General features: G+C 34.7%; 1 protein-coding gene and 2 long non-coding RNA genes across 3 annotated transcripts; all 3 read right to left on the bottom strand.

Annotated features, from left to right (window-relative positions):
- Positions 1-6,862: 6,862 nt before the first annotated feature.
- Positions 6,863-25,845, bottom strand: LOC109171504. Its single transcript, XR_002052601.1, has 3 exons — positions 25,585-25,845; positions 25,424-25,461; positions 6,863-6,876 (listed from the first exon to the last, which is right to left on the bottom strand). It is a non-coding gene; the product is annotated as an uncharacterized LOC109171504 (long non-coding RNA).
- On the bottom strand, positions 14,942-18,036 carry LOC109171482 (lysosomal Pro-X carboxypeptidase-like). Its single transcript, XM_019320516.1, has 9 exons — positions 17,591-18,036; positions 17,287-17,473; positions 17,040-17,173; positions 16,844-16,956; positions 16,500-16,734; positions 15,901-16,056; positions 15,712-15,791; positions 15,548-15,597; positions 14,942-15,311 (listed from the first exon to the last, which is right to left on the bottom strand). The coding sequence occupies exons 1-9, from the start codon at positions 17,984-17,986 to the stop codon at positions 15,175-15,177; spliced, it is 1,488 nt and encodes a 495-aa protein (XP_019176061.1). The 5' UTR covers positions 17,987-18,036; the 3' UTR covers positions 14,942-15,174.
- LOC109171510 lies at positions 25,079-25,411 on the bottom strand. The gene is made up of 2 exons (XR_002052602.1): positions 25,379-25,411; positions 25,079-25,233 (listed from the first exon to the last, which is right to left on the bottom strand). It is a non-coding gene; the product is annotated as an uncharacterized LOC109171510 (long non-coding RNA).
- Positions 25,846-26,175: the final 330 nt, after the last annotated feature.

Consider the following 26,175-nt stretch of genomic DNA (forward strand, 5'->3'; position numbering starts at 1 on the left):
TTCCATCAATGGTTGAGATTATAAGAGATTAGGATAGTAATTAAGGACATTTTCCAATGTAAAGGATATATTAGTAATTGTAATTCTAATTTATTTATCGACATAATATTATTGGAATCTGTAGCATTAAATTAGGGAGTTTGTGGATGGAGATTAATACTTTGAATTACTACAAAGGCTGATGAGGTGAACTTGGCGTGAACAAGGCTTGAGGAGAAAACGAACGGGTAAGTGCATTTACGTGTCATCGTCTGTGCATACGCTGAATATTGGGTTTTTTTCCGCTGGGATGGTGGGAGGGGGGGTGGGGGTTGGTGGACGAACTAGAACATCTGTTATGTGCGTAGCGTGTGCGTGTTCAGTTGGTGAACAAACTATTTTTTTTCTTCTTTTTTTAGGCGAGTGCGCCACTGTTTTCGTGTTGATGCGTTTTTTGGGGATTGCCTTGTTTGGTGTGGTTGTTTGTGCATAGCAGTGTCTTACCGTGTGCAAGATAGGGTGTTGTTTAGTTGCTAATTGGCAATATTATTTATATTTTCCTGTCTTTCTCATTTAGTTTATTTGCGTTTCTGTTGTTAGGTTGATGCGTGTGTGTCGTTTGGTTGGTGCGTGAACCAAGCGATTCTTGAGCAAGAAGGTTTAATTAAAATTAGATGACCTAAAAATTGATTGAGAACTGGATCCGTGTGTAAATTAATTTAGTTCTAGATACAGACATTTGCTTTGGAACTTTGTGCATTTTTGGCAATGGAACTCTGCATCATGTGGTCCCGTGTCGTTTTTTTAGTTTTGTTATTTACACTAGTGTGTGTATTTTTATGGTATGGCGTGTGCAAATTTTTGGCAATGGAACTTTGTATCATGTGGTCTATTGTACACGTCATAACACTCCAATGCACACACCAAATACAAAAAACAAAAGCATATGAAGAAATAGGCCAGTGCATATCGCCTATACAAAAAACAAAAACATATGAAGAAATAGGCATGTGCATATGAAGAAATAAGCCTGTGCAAAAAAAAAAAAAAAAGGCGTGTGCATGATAGTAGCGTACGCATGTGCGTAGGTGCTGGGATTTTCAAACACATGATAATATTAAGTGGAACTGGAGGACACATCTTTATTACGAAAATGTTAATGTCGAAATTCAAAAACTAACACCAACTACTTGGAAAGGGGAACCAAAGTCAGAAACCCCAGCTAACGCATCGGACTCCAAAGTCAGGCCCAGGAGGTCATCATGGAGCTCCATAAAGTGGGCCATGTCTTCCAAAGCTCCAGCTAACGCATCGGACTTCTCAGCATATATCGCAGCCATAGTCTGCAACATTAAAAAATTGTGTTCATATTACAATGCATCCACCCCTTTACATCCCCCTGTTTATACTATAATGCATTAACCTCCTACCCCATACGCACATAGCATACTTGTAAAAAAAAAAATTTTTTAAAAAAACAACAAGTTACATTACCAGCAAGAATCCAACCTCATTGCAAAAAAAAAAAACTCAATTACGAAACAAACACAACCCGAACCCCATTAAGCACAAACCCATACTAATTAAAGCTACACCATGTTTACACTGTACTGCATTCATCGCCTAACCCCTACGCACATAGCATACTTGAAAAAACAACTTGAACTATTTTACCTGCAAAAATCTAACCTCAGCATAATAAAAAAAATCCCAATACGAAACAAAACACACACAGACTAGTTACAACACCATTAGCATGACCACCAACCCCCTACCCCCACAAAAAAAATACACTAGTCACAGACTATGTACGCACAAAGCCATAGTAAATAAAGCTACAACAAGGGTATACTATACTGCATTCAACTCTAACCCCCTACGCACATAGCGAAATTGGAAAAAAAAAAGAAGAAGATATACACAGTAATACCAACAAATACCCAAACAATATTTCCAGTACATTACAAATACTATAATGCATTAACCTCCTACCCCATACGCACATAGCATACTTGTAAAAATAAAAAAAAATAAAAAAAAATAAAAAAAAACAGCAAGCTACATTACCAGCAAGAATCCAACCTCATTGAAAAAAAAAAAAAAACCCCATTACGCAACAAACACAAACCGAACCCATTACGCACAAACCCATACTAATTAAAGCTACACCATGTTTACACTGTACTGCATTCACTGCCTAACCCCTACGCACATAGCATGACCAGTTACAACACCATTAGCATGACCACCAACCCCCTACCCCCCACAAAAAAAAATGCACTAATCACAGATTATGTACGCACAAACCCATAGTAAATAAAGCTACAACAAGGGTATACTATACTGCATTCACCTCTAACCCAATCACAATTGGCTTAACTGAACAAAATTGTAGTACCAAACAAACAGGAAAGATAATAAAATAACAACGAAATGAAATAACAGCAAAGGAACATCAAATTAAAATAACGAGCCTGACAAATTAAAGTGCTCAAAACAAATATCAAATATAAAGATATTAACAATCAAATTAGAAAAGCCTAAATTTCGATTGGGAAATTAACTTAATTTATGCAAAACAATCATGGTAAAATCATTATGAAATCTAACAAAGCATAAATAATTTGGCAGCAATTGTCTCATGCAATTTATCTTCCAAAGACTAAACACAAACATAAATTAGCAAAGAAGAATAAAAGAGGATTAAAGAATTGCCGTACAGAAGTTGCGACTACCAAAGAGAAATTCGTGAACTGTGTACATAGCAAATTAAATATTGATGTTGAAAAGCTAGACAATATATTTGAATTATAGCAAAGGAGAATTAAGCAAAGGAAAGAAGAATTCTTATGCCAAATAAGAGGACTTTGAAGCTGTCGAAACTTGCTGCTGCTAACGAGGAGTCTGTAACGTTGGAACTTCTGCTACGTCGAAGGAGATTGCTGGAATGGAAACAAATAATGTTTATCACATAACCACACCCATCACCGCCACCACCGAAAGAACACCCCACCGCTAATCACCACCAGCTAGACCACCCCCACCCCCCGCCGCAAAACCCATCACTGACCAGCCACGCAAAAGCTCCACCACCCCCACCCCCGGAAAACACCCGTCTCCCACAAAAAAAAAAAAAAAAAAAAAAAAAAAAAACGAAAACAAAACAGAATCCCCGCCGGAACCCACCGATCCCCCGTCAAACACCACTAGCAAAACCCCCTCCCACCGAAAAACCACCAAAAAACAGCCATGTAAAATTCCCTAGCCCCGGAAACCACCCTTCCCACACCAAAAAAAAAAAAAAAAAAAAAAAAATGCACAAAATGGGAGAGCCACGCGAAAAAGGCGAAACAAAAAAACCCTAATAAAGTGCGCAACCCCCAACTCCCAAGCCGGAAACTACGAACCCCGACTCCCCTCGAACAAAATGATAGAAACAAAAATACGAATAAAAAAAAGACTTAGGAATACCTTGAACACCACCAGTAGCCTCCCTCTTCCGACGCTTTGACTATCGGATGGAAGACCAAGCTATGGAGAATCCGATCGAGGAAACGACTTTAGAGATCGGTTCGAAGATTGGTTCGAAGATTGGTTGTTCAGAGAGACAGAGAAACGGGAGGAGGCGATGAGAACGAGAGGAAATCGGAAGAATTTGAGAAAGTGATGCGAAATACTCACGCAGATTCCCAGGCGAAAGTAAATACATGCTATAATAAAAGCCATTGCGAAATTACAAAACAAGCCCTAATGTCCTCACAAAGCTGATGCACGTGGCAAAAAAGTCCAAATCATCTGTACCATTCATCTAAACTAATTAAGGGTCAGAAAAGGTGCTCAGGAGCTCATCTGCCAAGGGGGTGTGCACCGGATCCAAAAAAAAAAAAAAAAAAAAAAATATATATATATATATATATATATATATATATATATATATATATATATATATATATATATATATATATATAGGGAAGGGATCAGGTGCATTTGTGTCTTCCTGTGCGTTTGTGCGGGTGGACGCATGTTAAGCATTAATATGACGCACTTAAAGTATACAACACACGCACATTAAGCACAAAAACAAAACACATTCAGAACACAACCTCACACATGTTAAACACAAGCCTCACGCATGTTAAGTACAAGTCTCACGCATATTAAACACAAGCCTCACACATGTTAAGCACAAAAGCACATGCACCTTAAGTTTTAAAAACAACTCAAATTAAGTACACACTCACACACATTAAGTACAAAATTCACGCAACTTAAGCACAAAACTCACACACATTAAGCATAAAACTCATGCACTTTAAAGTTTCAATAACAACTCACATTAAGTACACATTCACGCACATTAAGCACAAAACTCACGCACATTACGCACAAGACTCACGTACAAGACTCACGCACATTAAGTACAAAACTCACGCACATTAAACATTACACACTCACGCACATTAAGCACAAATCTCACGCACATTAAGCACAAGACTAACGCACATTAAATACAAAATCCGCGCACATTAATCACCCACACAACCACACGGGAAACACTTAAATGCACCTGAATCTGAACCTATATATATATATATATATATATATATATATATATATATATATACATTCAAAATTATTTACATGACTTATGAGTGCTATTCACATAAGGATTGTATAAAAAATATCAAACAATTAAAATTTTAAAGTATTAAAATCTTTCATTTTCTTGCTCATTTTCTGGAAAATGATCCAAACACACAAAGACAGTCTTACGTTGTGTAGCCAAACACTGGAAAGGAAAATGTTTTCAGGAAAATGACTTATTTTCCAAAAAACATTTTCCATAAGTCATTTTCCGGGTTTCCAAATGCACCTTTAATAGTAAACGTTTATTTTTAATATTCAATCCATTCTCTCTGGTCAATAACAAAGAGTGTGTTTGGTTCATGAGTTTACACATAAGAAATGGAAATTAAAATTATAGTTATTGTTTGATTGACAACTTTATAAAACATAATTATGTGATTTGATTACCCTAAATAAAACATCATTGCGTAATTAAAATATGTATTGTTCCATCTTATCCCTCCTCATTTGTCACCTCTCGATATGTTCCCTCCTCCCAATGCAGTGTTCATCAGTTCAAAGCTGCGGATTCCCAAGCCTCCATTTGCTTTACTCTTGGTTACAATGCCCCAGTTCACCAAATGATGACACTTTCTTTCACCCTCTGAGCTTCCCCATAGGAAATTTCTAATAAGTATTTCAATTGTTGCAATCACCCCAGCTGGAAATAATGTCGTTAGCATAGTGTAATAAGGGATTGACGATAACACTGATTGGGCAAGTACTTACCTGCCTGCAAGGGAGAGTGATTTGGATTTCCAACTAGATAATCTTCCTTGGACTCTCTCAATGATATTTGTGAAAGAATCTCTGTTTAATCTTCCAAGGATGGAAGGAACACCAAGGTACCTTCCTAACCCTTGGAATACCTGTTAGTTCTATAATTTCCTGCTGCACTTGAGTGTGAGTATTCTTGGAAAAAAATAAGGAAGATTTCTGTGTATTCACTCTTTGTTCTGACTGTCTGTCAAGGGCCTCACTTAAGTGCAGCAAGATGGGATAAGTGAGGCCCTTGACGTGTAACTTTTATTCCTTTCTAGACACCATTGGTTACAGCTTGTTCAATAATGTGATTAAGTCTTTCTATGTAAAAAACGAAGAGTAAGGGTGAGATAGGGCCTCCCTGTCTAATTCTTCTTCCAGTCTTAAACCATTGCGATTGATTCCCATTCCAGTTGAAAGCTAGTCTTAGTGATGATATACATGTAAGGATATTTCTTCTCCAGACCTGATTGAACCCAACGTCTTCTATAGTATCTTCAATGAAGGACCAAGAAAGCCTATCATAGGCTTTTTCTAGATCCACCTTCATGACCATCCAACCTACAGCCCTTTCTTAACTTTCATTGAGTTTAATACTTCTTGAAAAACAAGAATATTTTCAGTAATTTGCCTTTGCGGCACAAAACTCGTTTAATGAGGTCCTATCAGCTTCTTGGAGATGCCTTTGATCCTGTTTGTCATTACTTTTGTTAACAGCTTGTAGGTAACATTGCATAGACCTATAGGGCGCAACTACTTGACTGAATCCGGATTAGAAAGAATAAGGGAAATCACAGTATCATTGCAACCATTAACCAATTTACCGTTCTCAAAGAATTCTAGTGCAAATTTTATAAGGGAATCTAAAGCGACAAAGGAAATCAAGTACATTCGAGCATTTGATTCAGGCGGTGCAAGCCACGAAGCGAGAGCAGGAAAATCCTTAGGCGCTTTTAAGCCCTCTTGGCAGACTAGGACCTATTGGATGGTTAGAGAATCACCAACTAAATTCCATGATTTTTTATAGAACCCTGCAATAAAGCCTTCTGGTCCGGTTGCTTTACACGGTTCAATATAGAATATAGCCTGTTTAATTTCCTGCTCTTGGAATGGTTCATTAACTTCTTGCCAATCCATTCTCATCCTGCTGTGCTTTTATCTTATTAGCCTTACCTTTAACTGTTGTAGCAGCATGATAGAATCGGGTGTTGTGTTCTCCAGATGTAATCCAGTCCTCCCTCGATCTTTGGTACCAAATTAACTCTTCCTGATATAAAGTTTCACCTAGTTCACTGCGCAGCTTCTTATCCAATCTGATTAGGTTGGGATTGACTCGCTGTGCTAGACTTCGTTGAACTCCATTAATTCTAGCTAAGAGGCGTTTCTTCCTGTGAAATATATTCTCAAAAACTTCTTTATTCCATATTGTAAATCTCTCTACCATTGCATTTTTATTTTACTCTAAGTCTTTTCCAGTATCACAAGTGTGGTAAACAAGATTCTGGAAACCTTCATGTGTAGCCTAGGCCATATTAAATCCGAACCTTTTGCATGGGCCATATTCTGGAAACCATATTTGTGACCTGTTTTCCTTTGTTATGACCACGGACCACGGTGTGTTCCGTTTCAGCTGCAGCACGCCTAGGAGCTCCGCCTCTTCCTCCTCTACCGCCTTATTGTGTCCCTCGGAGTGAAGGTAGCAGCTATCTAGCCGGTTCAACAAGCAGCCTATCTCTCTGTGGTTTTACAGCTCCTGGCCTTTGAGTTCTGGGGCAAGGAGTTTTCTCGCTTTGTTGTTATTGGTATCAAAACCAGCTTCAGGTCTCCACATCTTCTGCAACCTCTGAAGGAGGTAGGAATAACTGACTTTCCTACCCAGCACTCTGATAATCAATGAACGACGCCAAGGCCTGCGTAGTCGCAATTTCTCTTCCCTTATTACAACAGGAGAGCAACAGGACACATCGGAGAAACATAGGACATGAGACATAATTGAGAGAAACATGGGATGTGGCAACTTTCCAGTAGAAGTCACGGGCGTCGTCACACTCATGAGAGAGCCCGCCTCGGGCACGGATTTTCAATTATTATTGTGTGGATCATGATTCACACAAATTGTGTAGATCATATTTTGTAGACGGTAAAATAATGTACATTCAATACAAAAATCATGTAGGTTCAGTACAAAAATAATGTACATTGTATTCAGGGGATGCACATTATTTTTGTACTGAGTGTACATTATATTGTATAATGTACATACAGTACAAAAATAATGTGCATTTAGTATATTAAAAATGTACTTTTTGTTATGTTTCACATAACACTGTGTGGACCAATTTGCCCCTATAGTGTAGCTATTCGCTTAGACAGGCTGCGATTCGCTCGTCTCGCCATTCGTCCGCATGTCCTTGTTGCGAGATTTAATATGCCGTTTAAAATTTTAGAAAGGTAGATTCAAACCTGGGTCCAATTGAGATTATAGGAGATTTTTATAGTGGTAAAACATTTTAAATTACATTGAGTTTTTTAAAAATATTTTGTAAAGTCAAATCTTATACATTATATTATAAAATCTAACACATTCATCAATAGGTTAAGGTCATGTATATGGGTGAATGATGCCAATAAATGCTAACAAAAATTGAGGCAGGTTCATAACTTTATGTATAGTCTGAAAATAAGTTAGGTTTATTTTTTCAAATTTAAATTTTGATCTAAATCATTTTATATATCAACTATAATATAAATACTTTATATATATATATATATATATATATATATATATATATATATATAAAACTAGTTTTTACGCGCATTGCGCGATTGATATAATGCCCAATGTTTTTTTAAATAAGTATTTTAAAGTATATATTAATGCAAAATTATATTGAAATTGTTCATGCATAGATAATTGAATGTTGAATTTACGTATTTAAATAGGTAATTTTAAGTTTACAAATGCAAGATAATATAGTCAAGATTGATTATAATTTTCAATAAAATAATTATATAGGTATGGTTGAAACCAAATACACCACATAAGGGAGAGCAAATAAAAATTAGGGCATAAAATATTAAATATATACTAATATTTGAAGAGCTAACCGTTGATTGCTAAACAAGGACATTGCGAGGTAGTTTCCCACTTCAATTTGTTGTGTGATTTGAATACTCTTTTTATCGATAAACCCCTCAAGTAGGTAATATGATTGGCTTAATTACATATATTTTTTTAATTTTTTAAAAACTATTATTATTATTATTATTATTATTATTATTATTATTATTGTTGTTGTTGTTGTTGTTGTTGTTGTTGTTGTTGTTGTTGTTGTTGTTGTTATTATTATTATTATTATTATTATTATTATTATTATTATATCATTAGGTCATTTTACATGTTAATCTAAACAGCTAATTTTTTCAAATATCTTTTTGTCAATATAATCCGCTAACGCTAACCGCTAATGCAGGTTATCAAACAAGGACATTGCGAGATAGTTCTCACTTCAATTTGTTGTGTGATTTGAATACTCTCTTTGTCAACAAATTCCTCAATATAAATTGTTAATATTTGAATTGCTAACTGCTGATTGCCAAACAAGGACATTGCGAGGTAGTTTCCCACTTCAATTTGCTTTGTGATTTGAATACTCTTTTTGTCAATAAATCCCCAAGTAGTTAATATGATTGGCTTAATTTTTTTAAATAATAATAATAATTATTATTATTACATATTATTATTATTGTTATATATATATATATATATATACCCTTAGGTCATTTTACATGTTAATCTAAAAAGCTATTTTTTTCAAATATCTTTTTACCAACCATTCATATAATTCGCTGGTTGAATTCGCTAATATAATCCGCTAACTGGTGATTGTCAAACAAGGATATTGCGAGGTAGTTTTCACTTCAAATTGTTGTGTGATTTGAATACTCTCTTTGTCAACAAATCCCTCAATATAAATTGTTAATATGATTGACTTTATTAATTATATTGTTTAAATTTTTTCATAGTATTAATAAAATACTTGGTAAATAAATATATAGCATTATTTTGTATTATAACTTTGATATTTAATTAAAAAATAGTGCACAAAAAAGATAGTAGACAATGTAGTGAATATAATCAATTGATGAATTTGAATGTAAAGAATTTTTACATTGGAGAAATATAAAGACAATATAACTAATAAAATTATTTCTCTTAATTAATTTGTTGATAATGAATAATTTTTTTTAATAAAGACATTGTAGGGACAATTAGGGATGGCAATGAGTCTGGTGTGGGTCAGGGAGTGCTACATCCATCACCCGACCCACCTTATATTTTCTCGACCCACCCCCACCCCCAACCCGCATCGGGTGGACTTTTTCAAAACCCACTCCCACCCCCACCGGGTGCGGGTGCCCACTACGGGTACCCACCACTTATAATCTTATTATTATTTTTTAAATAATATTTAAATTACTTACACATAATAAAATAATAAAATTTATTAATTATACTAAAACATAAAATAATAGAAATATTTAAATATAATAACTAAATTGTTAATTTTAAAAAATAAACTTAGTAGTTTAGATATAAAAATAGTAAAAATTTACATAAAGTTATAGAAACTCTTATAAATAACTACATGGTGGGTCGGGTGGGGTTCTAGGCGGGTTTTGTACATAGAACCCGAATCCAACCCGACCCACATCGGGTTTACTTTTTTAAGACCCACACCAGACCCATCACCCACTACCACCCAAAAAAACCCGACCCACACATGGTGGATTCGGGTGGATATCCGCGGGGCAGATTGAAACTACCATCTGTAGCGAATATAATCAATTGATGAATTTGAATGTAAAGAATTTTTATATTGGAGAAAAATTAAATACAATATAACTAATGAAATTATTTCTCTTATTCAATTTATTGATAATGAATAATTTTTATTTTTTTTTTAAATAAAGACATTGTAGACACATAATTCTAAATTAAAGAAATGCATATGTATTATTTTTTGTTGTAGCTACTAAATTATTATTTATAATAATTTAACAAGAGTAAAATAGAGTAATTATTATGCCAACTTTGATTGGGATGGGGTTCGAACATAAGACCTTTCTTATTGAAATTAATGAGTAAGTTAACGGTGAACTAATAGAAATTAACGAAAAAGATAATATTTAACGGAAAAGTTAACGGATAATCATATTCATTAAGGATAAATTATGAAATCTTAAAAAATATTAAAATCTGATCAGTTTGAGCGATTCATTTGATTAAAAAATTTAACCGCCATTTTTTCTACCCATTATAGGCCTAACTCTCTTGAGCTCTTATTAGAATAGTGTATATATATATATATATATATATATATATATATATATATATATATATATATATATATATATATAGTAGATAGTAGATATTTAAAATAATTTTGCTACATATAATAATATAATTTATTCATATTTGACGGTTGAAATATATAATATTTGATAAAGACAAAATTATTATTATTTATGTCATACAATACAAAGATTAATTTTTATTTCAATTTGTTTTTAGGTATGAAAAAAATCATTAAACAAAATTATAATTATTTATGCTATGCAATTTCAATTACGGTTATAATATATAATCGTATGTTATTTTAAAACATGAAAATAAAAATATCAATATAGGTGTTGTTTAAAAGATCTTAATTAAAGTTTTATGATATATTTTTACATATTAATTGTTTTTTGTATAAAGAAAAAAAACAAACTTAAGTTGAAATAAAAAAGAATTTAATTCAGTGTACCTTAAAAATGAACCATGGTCCATGATATGATAATCTAATATTTTTGGCAATCATTACTATAAACGAAATTAACACATATAAAACATTATGTTACGGAGTATTATTTAATTATTTAAAGTAATTTCAAATTTCAAAATAGAAGTATTTTCCTAAGATGTCTGGAAAAAACATTTAGGAGCAAGTGTAGGTTTGTAATCTTTGTTTATAGTATTATATTTGCATATAAAAAATAAAAATATTATTGCAGTTTTGATTTACTTTCTCAGATTCGAATCCCATTGAATGAAAGCATGATGTGTAAGTATTAGGAGGAAATTGTTGGGCTGCACCTACATTCTATCATCGAAATAGCGAAACTTGACGTTAATTGCTATGCAAGTACACAGAAATAGAGTTGGACTTACCTATAGCATGCTTCCTAACCTTCAGCTAAGTTCAATTACTTGCACTTTCATTGTTTACGTGCTTTCTCCAGCCATATTTGTCGGCTTAGCTCTTACATACCTAGAAATAGTTTGTGCATGCTTAGCTCCTTAAGAATGGTATCCCTTGTGGAATCGCATCCATACTTATCACTAGCTAAAACTCTTGTTTTAGTGTTCTATTACTATTTAATTGAATTATTATGAAGAATCTATTCTATTTTTTTTCGATTTATTCAAATTTAAAGAATACAATCTTATTAGCAGTTTGAATGACCTTAGGCCAGGGTAACTATCCCAACACGATAATATTGATGCCTTTCATGGTCAACCTACTAGCATGGGGAGATGCTCGACCAACACATTTGGATGATTGAGCTTCTATTCAACACTCGTCAGTGCTCTGTCTAGACGAGCTCCTTTGAATGATGATGTGTTTACACCTCTCATCCAAGTGAAGCTCGGCCCAATGTAGCCTAAGTCTACCAGACCATAACAATCATTAAAAAGACAATCGTTATACCCTACACCACGGCGCACATAGCACTATGCGCCGCGCGCTTCCCAAAACGACGTCGTTTTGGGAGGCGCGGTAGGAAGTTGCTGAGATTATGTGTATTTGTTCACACAATTACGTGTATTTGTTCATACAATTATGTGTATTTGTTCATACAGTTATGTACATTTTTTATACAATTATGTACATTCTTTTTATACAATTATGTACATCCGAATCAGAAAATTTGTGTGTATTATGTTAAGAGTTGATGTGTATTATGTTAAAAGTTTATGTTTATTATGTATTATGTTAGATTATGTGTATTATCTTTTAAAAAGAGTATGTATATTTTGTTATATAATTATGTACATTCATGTATACAATTATGTGTATTCTAGTATAACATTATGTACATTTTTTAACAGGGTCTTTTTTAGAAAAAAAATAACTGTCATTCACTGGGGCGGGAAATTTAAAAAAAAAAAAAAAAAAAATTAAAACGACGTCGTTTTGCATCTGGGTGCATAGTGCAACGCGCGCCGTGGGGTAGGATATAAATTGGCTTAAAAAGAAGGGAAAACAAACCAAAAACGCTCAAGAGCGCGGGTGGTAATCTGCCATTTGGCCATCAAGGCCCTCCTGTCTGCCCATTCCATTCAAACCACCGTCAGGGGGGTCGTCCATATTGACAAGGACTCTCTCGTACTCCGGGGGATCATTTCTTAAGGCATAATTGAATTCTGCCATAATAGATGATTCCGGGTGTTCATTCATATGATAGACCACCAGCGTGATTAATTCAAAACCAACTTCAGGTCTCCACATCTTCTGCAACCTCTGAAGGAGATAGGAATAACTGACTTTCCTACCCAGCACTCTGATAATTAATGAACGACGCCAAAGCCTGCAAAGTTGCAATTTCTCTTCCCTTGTTACCGAAATTCTTGGACAGTTTGGATCTTCCTTATCTTGAATCAATTCTTCATCATCTAATACTATTTCCGTCCCAGCTGGGATGTTTGCCTCTCTCCTGGTCCAAGCTAGCCTGGCTTGAGGTTGCGGCTGGAGTTCTCCATTGAGCAGACTCTGATTTCAGATTTGACATTGGGGTATCTTGATTCAGCTCATCAACTGGGATGGGTGTAGTTGCATCTTGCTCTCGTCCTCTCTTGGTTTTCTTGGTACTCCGTTCAAGCAAATCTTGATCTTCCGGGACCGAGAGGTTGCCGCCGGTGAGGCATTCTCAAAGAGAGTTTCAGTAATGATATCCATTCTTTTTTAAAAAATTTTTTGATTCTATTTTGATTCTGATTTCCATATGTGAACCAAACACACCCAAAGTATTCCTAATCAATTATGAAAATCCCAAGAAAGGTCGCACCTAACTTAGGGGAATAAAAGGTCTAGGAATTCTGGTTCTGTAAAACAAAATTGCAGATGTAGAATTTTGTTTTTACCTAGTAACGGGCACCGTTATCTTTTTTTTTTTTTTTTTTTTTTTAATTAACCGCACGACTTTTCTTCTTCATTTTCACATTTCGTGGTTTCACTTCCTCTTCGCGCAAGTTTCTTCAACATTCATAAATTATGAATGTCTGGGAATGAATTTATGAATGTGCAGTTATGAAATTATGAATTTTTTTTATGAGATTATGAATTTTCTGTTATGAAATTATGAATTTTCTGTTATGAGATTATGAATTTTCTGTTATGAGATTATGAATTTTCTAGTATGAGATTATGAATTTTCTGTTGTGAGATTATGAATTTACAGTAAATTCATATCTCATAACAGAAAATTCATAATTTATTAAATATTTTTCTTTTATGCGATTATGAATTTTATGTTATTAAATTATTAATTTACAGTACATTCATAATCTCATAACAGAAAATTCATAATCTGAACAAACGCGCGCCGTTAACAACACATTAACTAAATTTTTTTTTCTCGTAAAAACGACACTGTTTAGACCCGTGTTCACCATTCATGGTGAACACGTTTCCAGGGCATAATTTGCGAATGCAGGGGGCCTTGGCCCCCTCCCCCTCCAATTTTTTTTTTTTAATATTAATATTATAAGGATTTTTTTTTTTTTTTGGGCCAATTGGCCCCCCTTGTCCCATCCAAAAGATTCTAGAATAGACTTAGGCCTTGTTTGGTTGGATGTAGTTTAGTTGTAATTGAATTGTAATTCAATGAAGGCCTTAATTACCGTGTTTGGTTGGAGGGAATTGCAATGAAGGCCTCAATTAAAATGTTTGGAAGGACTACTTTTTCCTTCACATCCACAATAATTCTATTACTCCCTACCAAACAATGTAATTTGAATTATATTCATACATTATTTCTACCTTATTCTTTCCCCCCGAATTGCAATTCATTTCCTTCCTAATTCCTTCCTCCCAACCAAACACCCCCTTAGTGTAAGCTTTGAAGAAAGTTCAGCTCCAAAAGTTTCAGAGTACTCTTTACTCCAAAATTCAGCCTCATTTTCATCTAAAAAATTCAGCATCCCACCCCCACTCCTATAGTCTCATCCAAAAGATTTAAAAAAATTTTAGCTCCAACAAAAAGATCTTACTTTTCTGACAATTATCGTGATTGGTCCCCACATTCCTAAATCGTGGCTCCGCCCTTGGTCATGTCGACAAACTACTAGTTATAATCGTGTTATTAATGTTGCGGTTTCCATGAAAAGGGAGACGATAATGTAGTTGCTAGAGGCTGCTGCTAATAAGTATTTGAATTATTCTTGCCCACAATTCATTTACTAACAGTGAAAATTCAGTACGTATTTAACAAGATTCAATTTCTATTAGTACTTAAGGGTATAGATATGTGTACGAAATAGTGAAATACATTAATTAATATTAATAACGTAACATTCGGTACAATAATTATATTATGATTATATCTAACTTCATTCTCCGTCTGACTAGCTTGATTGGTGTGAGTGGCCGCATGTACTCTTTCCCCTTAAGAAAAGTTGGGAATTCACGTTATCCCTTATTAATTGGATTGGTTAGGTGCGAATTGAAATTATTCTGATGATACCTTTATTTAATTTGTCTTCTATTTCTTGAGGGCTTGAAGATCAGCATAGTACTTGGTTATCCATCTTCGTATTATCTCAACTTCCCTTTTCCGTTGCTCGGTTAACCAATCTGGATCTGTTTTACTTTCCCCAAGTATGTCTAGACAGTGAGACCCTACAACACCCAAACAAAATATATTGTTATACTTTCATCAACTTATTATATATACTTCATTCCATTATATATGGAAAATTTTAATGTGTTCATCAACATTACTATTTTTTACACTGGATATTAATAATATTTGGTTTAATTCAAAAATCATATACATGGTTTACTGGGTGTTAAAGGCACCAATATTAATCAGTATCATATTGTAAACTCCGAAATATGTATATAGACCAACATACCATTACGGGTATAGACGGCAAGTATAGTATCTGATATGTTCTCCAAAACCCTATCAATGTACCAGAAACCAAAAAAATAACATAAGATATAAGATTAATTAAAAAAAAAAAAAAAAAAGAAGCATTAATCTCTTTAAAAAAAAAAAACAAAAAAAAAAACATACCCTCCGCTGCTAAATGGGTCTCTTAGTCCGTTGGAGAAAATAATGTTGCTACCAAACTTGTTTAAAACTAATTTGATATCCTGCAATTTTAATTTGTTATATAATACTCTCCTAGAATATAATAGTAAACATGGTAAATTAAAGCTAGCTTATACGTATATGTATACATCAAATATTTGAAGAACATACCTGTCCTCCATAATAGGTTGTTATCCAGTGTGGTCGAGGTGGAACCCCGAAGAGATTAATGCAGTTCTTGGAAAATTGCTGCAGATTGAAAGGAGCTGGAAAGAACATAGTGTCCCCATCACCACGCCCGATCGGAAACGCCATTTCACTACAACTCTACACACCAAAATCTCTCAATTCTTAATAAAACGCTCACTAGTAAGCTAAAAGTTATAGTTATTAGCAGTAAATGCACAATTCTATTTCATTTCTTTATACTTCTCCCAAAAAGTTAAATTCACAATCCTAAGGGTCCCAACAGAACATTTGAAGGATGTAAATCACAGTGACTCAATGGGTCAAGGCCAAATGACACAACACTGCCGCTGCCGAGGTTTGAACTTTGATTTTTTCTTCCAAATACTGCCTACTGAACCAGTAAGCTAAACCCCTGCAGACTTTAATTCTTTATATATACTTGTATAGTCATTGTCGTCATGTTTCGATGACAAGATGCTGCACTCGACTTTCCGAGCTTCCACCCAAGAACTTTAACATTATAGTTTAATCTTCAATTCCCCATATATAAGAGTAAGGCACTGCTTTTTATATATACTTACTTGCCAACTCCATCCCCAAATAGCAGTACCGGTGGGAATACTGTAGCAAGATTGGTTCCCTTCACTAGCGAAGACACCAGCAAAAATCCGGTCAAGAATATGAGCCCCTTTGGGCGCGCCATCTATGCCGCCGCACACCTCCGTCACGGGATATTCCGGCGGAGTGTCATATTGAGCGGCGATGGAGTAACATCCAACCAAGTAATCCTTTAGCTCCCAAGATGAGTTTAAGTCCCTTAGCAGTTAGCACCATCCATAAAATTAAAACTGTGTAACTATATAGCTTTTGGGGTATTGATAAATGCTTGATCTGACAAATTATATTTATGTACACAAGTACTTACTGGCAAAGCTTGAACTTACGACTGAGAATGGAGAGGCCGTTTGGCTTGGAAGCAATTTTGTCCATAATGGACCATGATTTTCTTATAGTTTGATAACAACTCTCACTAACTTCCTGCAACCAATTAACATTCAAAAAATTCAAGCTTTTCATAAATATAATCATCATATGATAAGAAAATAAGTTTAAGTGTTTACCCTAAAGTCTTTGGTCACTATGGAATAGTATCCATTTTGTGGTGTGATATTGTCAAAGTAGAGAATGGGAGCTGATGAAGCTAAGGCACCCAGAGCAACGTGTGGATACTTCAACCGAAACCACGAAGCAAGCACTTCACAATATAATACAAATTTCAACGCTTAATTCCTTCCAAAAACTCAATCATCAAAATATTTGAAATTTAGAAAATAAAGATGGAAAAAGCTAAGATAATCTCGTACGTACTTCCTCCATATGATCCTCCGACAACAATGATGGGAGAATCTTGAGCTGAATATTTCTTCTTTATATACAACAACACCTCTGCATAATCAGCTAAAGCTTGAGCCGAGTTAAAATAGCCACGAATGTTGTCGTTTTCCAAAACTTTTTCCGTGGTTCCGAATGGAATTGATTCCCCATAGTACCTATGCTGCATGCATGATTTCCAAATAAAATATGGATTTACAGTTTAACTGTGAGCTCAATTCAAACTTTTAATCGAAACTTGAACACATTCAATACTTCAGTTATCATGGAATAGTATTACCTCTATGTAGATAAGAAGAGCCTTAAAACGAGAGGCATTATCAGTGAGAAATCCTACGTCTAGAGGGTCATAGTCGATGGGAGATTCAGCGCCGAGCCATGCGAAGATAGGGGAGTTGGATTTTGCGCCACCCCAGAACTTGGAGTTGACTATGTATCTCTGTTTGAAGGTGGCATAGCTTTGAGGTCTATAATTGAAGTGATCCAACGTTTGATGGTAATAATAGGTTCTGAATTCCGGAGGAAGAATGTCGGAAGAAGAAGATTCTGGGCGTCGTAGGTTGGACCGGTAGAAAGGAGTGAGACGAGGAATTGTGTGTGGCGTTTCAGAAAGGGAAGTTGTTGAGAAGAGAATTAGAAGAGAGAAGCATTGAATTACAAGTGTTATGAACTCCATGGAAATTAAGGAATATAATTGAAGACTGAGATTCCTGCCTGTATGGGTTTATATAATGATCTCGGGTTCTACCTAATCTTAAATATTTATAGAGTATTCCTAGATATTTCACTTATTTTTCTCCTCTAATCCATTTCCTATGATGTGTTGTTAATTAATTGGTTACTATTTTTTTTAATTAGTAGTGAGTTAGTTAATTCATAACATCCAATAAATGAAAGTCATATAAAAAAGAAATCTAATACAGGAAATTCATGAGGATAAGAAGTATTTTAATCTCTATAAAATATGACTAATTCACACCTAACAAGACCCTAACTGGTGGTTGCTTCCCGTAGTCAAGTGCCATCAATATTGATTTTTAAAAAGTTTTCATGTCCACACCAGGTTAAAAGTATCTCCAACCCTAAAGGCTCCTCACAACCCGGTCCGACAGAGTATTTGGGAGGATGTAAATCACGGCGGTGACTCAATGGGTTCAGCGGACAAGGCCAAATGTCTGTGCGCACAAAGAATCTGCCCATTTTGGACATAATTCTCACACTGCCGCAGCCAAGGTTCAAACCTTAGTCTCTTCTCCAAAACAGTGCCCACTGAAACCACTGAGCTAAACCCGTGCGGGTTTATTAGACATAGTTTGAACTGGTCAGATATGAGTAATCTAAGTTGATTAACTCCGAATGATCTTTGGGCAACTTAATAAATTCACTCATTTATTTTTTTTGTTTTTAGAATTTTCTCTAGAATCATTGAGTTGTTATACCAAGGACCAGGGTCCACCTTGCAAGGTAGATCGCGGTCCTAAACGATGTATAATTGTGCATTTTTAGTATTGAAATTGTGAACTTTTAGCATGGATGCAGTAGGCACAAGGTGCTAGTCGGGCGGTGGAGTAGCACCTAGCACCTAGACAGCCTAGGCGGGCAACTATGTGGCTTACTAAAAAAGAAAAATTAGTGCACATGTGTAGGTGTATATAAGCCATATTATATGTGTGTGTGTGTGTGTGTATATATATATATATATATATATATATATAATGAAAAATAAATTAGCAAGGCCGCAAGCCGATCGAGTTAACTTGGCTAACTCGACCGAAATGCACGAGTTAGGCGCTAGGCAGGAACCTAGCTAGGCGGTCGGTCACCTAGGGTGGAAATCGTCACGGTTTAGGGGCGCCTAGGCGGGCGCTTAGACCGATTTTTGCAACTATGACTCTTAGAATATAAATTGTGTTTCTAAGTCAAAACACATAATTTAATACAATACAGGGTTCTCAAATCTTAACTTGTTAATATTGTGTATATTAGGACTCTATGTATTTGAGTCCGTCTATGACTCCCTATCCTATTCTCCCTATAATTCTTCTTGTATATATACCTACGATCTGTACCTGTGTAAATATATTCATTCAAAATAATTCTATTAGTTCTCACCTATTATCAATTTAAAAGCTAGGGTTTCTTTCCTAATGGCTAACGGATCTGTTAAATGCATTTATGCTGTCGGTTGGTTTTAATGCTTCGAAAGCAGATGTGTTTTTGATCCATTATTCTCAAGATTATGTTTTTATGTATGTTTTTGTCTATGTTGATGACATACTTGTGATGGGAGTTGTATGAATCTAGTCAACGGGTTACTGACTAAACTCTCCATTGACTTTAAGATTAGGGATCTTGGTGAATCTTTCTTTTTTTTTTTTGTTTTTTTTTCTTGGAATTGAGACTGTTAAATGTGATAATGAAATCTTTCTCTCTTAGCAGTGATACATGTCAGACATTTTGAATCGTGCTGGTATGACAGATTGTAAGCCTTTAGCCACTCCGGCCTATATATGTTTCGAAACCTACCTTTTTCTATGCAATTTTATATGATGATGTTATATAGTATAGGAGTTTAGCTGGAGCACTGCAATATCACACAATTACTCATCCGGATTTGTCCTTCGCTATTAACCAACTCTGTCAACATATGCATGCTCCTACAGTCTCGCATTGGGAACAATTGAAGCATGTGCTACGGTATGTTAAAGGTACTATTACTTACGGTTTACGTGTACGAAAGTCAAAGTCTAGGGAATTGCATGCTTTTTCTGATTCTGATTGGGCTGGCTATCCCGAGGACCGTAAGACAATTAACTAGTGGCTATGCTGTGTTTCTTGGATCCAATCTTGTGTCTTGGGTATGCAAGAAACAAAGAACAGTTGCTAGATCTTCTACGAAGGCTAAATACAAAGCTCTAGCATATGTTTATGCTGAAGTAATTTGGATTCTATCTCTACTGCGTAAGATTGGCGTGAATAGCATTTATGTTCCCAAGTTGTGGTGTGATAATCTTGGTGCTACATACATGTGTGCAAATCCCATATTTCATGCGCATACCAAACATGTGGGGATTGATTATCACTTCGTTAGAGACAGAGTTGCCAATGGAGACATTCAAGTTAACTTTATCTCAACAAAAGATCAACTCGCTGATACATTTACGAAGGTTCTACCTGGTCCTAGATTTCTTTTCTTTAGAGACAAGCTACAGGTCACCTCTGTATCATGTCCTTCCCTATGATTCTTCTTGTATATATACCTATGATTTGTACCTTTGTAATTATATGCATTCAGTACAATTTAACAGTTCTCATCGTGTGACTGCATTATTTGAAAGTAACTTGTGAATACAAAACAAGATAATCAATTACATATATGTTAACATTATCTGTTCGTAGTATACAAATTGTGAATTTTTTAAAAGTAAATTGTTAACATTTAGTAGATAAATTTGAACATTTAGACTTGGATCCACAGAATAATTTGCAAGAATCATTACAATCGGCCAAATGGTTTTTTTTTTTAATTAATTAATTAATTTTTTATTTTAAATAGAGTTTGGAATTTATCTAATTGATGTGGGTATTGCATTTTATCGCGTTCCCACACCTTTTTTTCTTCCATAGCCATTATCAATAAATTAAAGCATGTGCATCAGAAGTGCAAGTGAACTTATCATGATGCAATATTATATCATAAACCATGGTGGAATTAATCATGATGCCATATATAATTGGAGCTTGGTGGAAACCCAATGTTGCATTCTATCATGATGCCATATTATCTTGGAGATTTTGACATTATGATCTACCTTGACTTTATGTGTATATGTTTAAAAAATTAAATACCAATGGACATTGATTTAATGGATGATAAGTTTATTTTAAGACTTGCTTTAAGTAGAATGAAGGTATTGTGCACACAAGTGTACATTTTGGTGTTGAATTTTAAGAAAAATAAAATGATAAAGTAAGATGATAAGATATTATATTTAGTAGTTTGCAATAATCCACTAACAAAAGTAAATAAATAAATGATTCAGTACAAATCCACTAACAAAAGAAAATAATTAAGTAGAAATGTTTAATTTTATATAAGTAAAATTTTATATTAAACTCCAAAAAATTGGCATGCCAACACAGTGAACACACTAAGCCAATCAAAATGCAAGGATTTCTGCAGATCCCTCTTTGTTTACTAGACAAACAGGAACATCTTTTATTGCCTTGTTGGTGTATGTTGATGATATCCTTTTGGCAGGAAATGATTCTGCTCAAATAAATGAATTGAAGCAGTCAAGATTTTAAGATCAAAGACTTGGGCAACTTGAATTATTTCCTAGGCATTGAGGCTTTTAGAACTGATGCTGGAATTAACATTTGCCAAAGGAAATATGCTTTGGAGATCCTAAAAGAACATGGTTTTTTGGAAGCCAAGCCAACTAAGACTCCTGCTGTCACAGGACAGAAACTGAACAACTCTGATGGGATTCCCATCACACAACCTAAAGTTTTCAGAAGGTTAGTGGGGAAACTCTTGTATCTAACCAATACTAGACCTGACATCTCTTATGCAGTCCAGCAGCTGAGTCAGTTTGTGGAGAAACCAAGAGACACTCATATGGTAGCAGCTCATAGGGTGTTAAGGTACCTAAAAGGGGCACCTGGAAAAGGCTTGTTCTACCCTTCTAATTCTCTTATGAAGTTGCAAGGATTTTCAGACTCAGACTGGGCAACTTGTGTGGATAGTAGGAAATCTGTGACAGGATATTGTATCTATCTTGGCAACTCTTTGATTTCATGGAAAACCAAGAAACAAGCTACAATCTCTAGATCATCTTCTGAGGCAAAGTACAGGGCCTTAGCCTCCACAACTTGTGAGGTACAGTGGTTGTTATTTCTGTTAGCAGACTTGAAGGCAACATTCTCTACTCCAGTAACTTTGTATTGTGATAACAACTCTGTCATTGCTATTGGTGAGAATTTTGTCTTCCATGAACGCACTAAACACATTGAGATTGATTGTCATGTGGTTAGACAGAAGATCAATGAAGGGGTTGTCAAACTTCTTGCTGTTTCGGGTCCCAAAATCAGACTGCAGATGGCTTCACAAAAGCCTTGCCTAAGCCTTTGTTTGACAAATTCCATGATAAGCTGGGCCTTCAAGATCTTCATGCTCCAGCTTACGGGAGGGTGATGAAGTAATGCACAGCTCAATCATCTTCAATCATCTCAAACATCTCAATAATGCAGCACCTTGCAGCAGTCTCCAGTCAGTCCAGCTTATCTCTACTTTCTTTCTTAGCTTAATAAGTCATGGGCCTTTTTGGTCTTTTCCCTTTCCCTTTGGCAGTTATAACGGCTTGTCTATATAGCCTATGAAATGTCAGCTGTATTTCAGTTAGTTATTCATCTCCTCTTTCAGCTTGTAATCACATGAACTCTCTTCACCTTCTTCAATGGAACACATGTTGCTTTCCTTCTAACCTTTGAGGTTTCTCAACAATATGGAGTTCCTCCTTTCCTATTGTTGTTGGATATACTTGCATCACAAAATGAAGAGTGAAAGAATAGGATATCTCTCTGTTATGCCAATGATCTTGTGGTTTAGTGGCATCAAGTGATTCTCCTAAATGAGAGGTCATGGGTTTGAGACCCCAAGCGGGGCGGTATGGCAAATTATTGTGTGGATCATGGTCCACATAGCTGTGTGAACCATGAATGCAATATACATTTTTAATATACTAAAAGTATATTACTTGTGTAGTAAATTTACATTCTTTATTTATTTATTTTAGTTCTCTAATGTACTAAAATAACATAAATATTGTCACATTTGTGGCTCTCTTTGAGAGTAGGTCATAAGATCGAATTTCGGTGGTGGAGTATTGAATTATTGATTCTTTGGATTGCAATAAATAAAGAAAATATAGAAGATATATTGCCTTATAATAGAGTCAATATTACTAAAAAAAGGTACTAAAATAACATAAATATTGTCATTTTATATTGCAAAAAGTTTAGAGTTTTACATATTGGGATTGAACGATAGGGTTTCCACAATTTGAATGCTAACTTGCTATTCATTTGTTGGTTTTGAATTCATATTTTAGAAATTTAGTATTTAAGCAATATAATTCAATTCAGATTTTTGAGTTATTGTTTTTGTTTTGTTTTGTTTTTTTTTTTTGTTTTTTTTTTGTTTTTTTTTTTTTTTTGAAATGCTCATGATTTCTTAAAAGGTAGTATTAAGAATCTAAGATACTATCGAGATTTGAACATAGGACCACCAATTTAGAATGGTAACTGGGATAACATCATATTATATTGTAGTTGGCAAGTTATTGCTCTTATTTCTATTTTACTTAACTACGATTACCCAGTCCACTCATTTAAGGATTATGTAGTTTTAATTTATTTGCTCTTTAATTTGCATATGTTAGGGTTATCTAGATTATATTCGAGAGAGATAGAATTAGTGAACTTCTGGTAGAGATTCTTGATAATATTTTGAAATTTTTGCCAAGAAGATGCTAGAACTGTTGTATTGTCCACTAGATGGAGATATTTGGTCTAGTCTTAAATGACTCAAGTACAAGTACATGTGGCCATTTGCTGGGTTTTATGTAATTAATAAAATTGTCATGTAGCACAATGGGCCTATTTGGAATTTTGAATTTCTTGATGATGACAAGGCACGTTCGGATATGGAGGATAGTAGTCCATTGTATGACACTGAAAACTTGTAACATTCTGTTGCGTCTTACAGCGGAGAGATTGCATCTTTATTATATGTTGATCTATATCTATTAATCATTGCATATTTTCAAATGTCATTTCACTTTGTTGATTTTGATCCTACAAGTATACTGAAATTTTCGGTTGATGATATTATGCTTGAGAACCTCTCATTTATATGAAAATTCTTGAATGACTAGTAATTGGCCTATCTATGGCAGGAATTTTTCTGACTATCAAATGCCTTAACATTGTTACACTGCTGGGAATCATCAGATTTCCGACCACCCAAAAGTGGTCGGAAATAGGCTAAATCCGGTCAGAAACGGTGTTTTCGACCACTTTTCTGATCAAATTGGGTATTTGGAAAACACCCTGTCGCTAATTCCGACCACGCGGTAACGTGGTCGGAAATAGCGACTACTTTTATAAAGTCGTCGGAAAAACGACCAACAAAATAATTGGATGGATACCGGTTTTCCGACCACCAGTGGTCGGAAACATTACCAATTAAATACTATAGTGTGGCAATTTCCGACCACCAATGGTGGTCGGAAATTAGTTAAGTAAAAATAAAAAAAAAATTCACTAATGTAAAATTTAATACAAATTATCCTCAAATAGTTTCATAACATTTTATTTCAATTTATTACTCATCGTCAATTATATAAATACAAAGTAGGGGCTAAAAAACAACAAATGTCTTACAAGGTCAGTTCTGGCTATTTCTAAAGCCTTTTCATGGCCGCTATAGCTGGAGTCGATTTCATACTCAGCATCGGATACATTACACACACACCAACATCAAATCCTTACCTATGATATTCTATCATAGTCAAAATTATAGTCACTTGCCTGCCAAACACAAAGCATATTTTAGTAATCCATCAAAACCTAATACTACAAACTAAGGTTCATTTAATTTTTCTTCTATTGAATATGAACAAGAGATAAACACATACCTAGAACCTGCCATTGTAATGCCATAATTCTTGTACAACAGATTACACAAGTAAACACATACCTATCAACAAAATATTTTGTCCATAACCTCCATATTTCATCTATTTCGTCAAGAAGACATCCTTCCACTTCTACGCTATGGGATCCTCATAAAACAAAAGCTAGTAGCCTAGTAGGCAACTATTTATTCTACAAACAGTTCATTGCTATGAAAAAATTTACCTGTTCAATACAATCATTTTATCATCTCAAAATCTAATAAAAGTTAAACTTGGGAAGAGAGGGTAGAATGCTTGGAAAATGCTGTGCAAACTGACCCAACAGATGAAAATATGATTCAATATAAAAAAGCATAAGCTGAACTTACAAGTTTCATTATCAAAGCTGTCATGCCAGTGACTATGAACGGTACGGTATATGTTGATTCCACCAATTTTGTTTCTTGAGTCACTGCAAAAGTGGGAACTGATCACATGAAATCGTAAATCGCAAGATCACTGTCAGGAAAAAAAAACTCTGGAATTGTATCTATAGCATGCACTTAATGTGTACTAAAAGCAGGACTGGGAATACCTTGGAAAAACCTGAAGATCTTGACGACAATTTGGTAGTTGCAGATGGTCATTATGATGTTTAGTCAGTAGCAGGGCAGCATCTGTTTAAGCACATCACTGAACAGTAGTTTAGGATTTAGCTAATTTCACAAGTTCATTGTTAACACATGAGTGTTGTGTGACAGTGGAGAATTATGTTTGAGGTGATTGATCATGGTGTGCAAACTTTGATGATGAGGCAGGCCTCAACTTCAGTTGGTAGGTAAATCCTGATCAAACACAGCCTGCACTGCACCTTATGGGAATTCTGAGTTCCAGAAGAAACACTATTTCATTGGGCAATATATATCCTGCTGGATAAAGAAAAAAACACAATAATAATAATCAGAAACTCATTGCCATATTCATCAATAAACTTCTAATTAAAGCAAATCAATATATATCAACTCTCCCGATTGTAAACCCTTCAATTCCTGCAAAAATAACATTATTTTAGGCACCGCATATATAACTAACTGGTAAATCATATAAAAAATTAAACAACAAAGAACCAGAAATGAGCTCAGCTTATTAATACCTAAACCTGTAAAAGCACTCAAAGAAATAAAGA

Source organism: Ipomoea nil, unplaced genomic scaffold (assembly GCF_001879475.1).
Source record: "Ipomoea nil cultivar Tokyo-kokei standard unplaced genomic scaffold, Asagao_1.1 scaffold0143, whole genome shotgun sequence".
NCBI lineage: Eukaryota > Viridiplantae > Streptophyta > Magnoliopsida > Solanales > Convolvulaceae > Ipomoea > Ipomoea nil.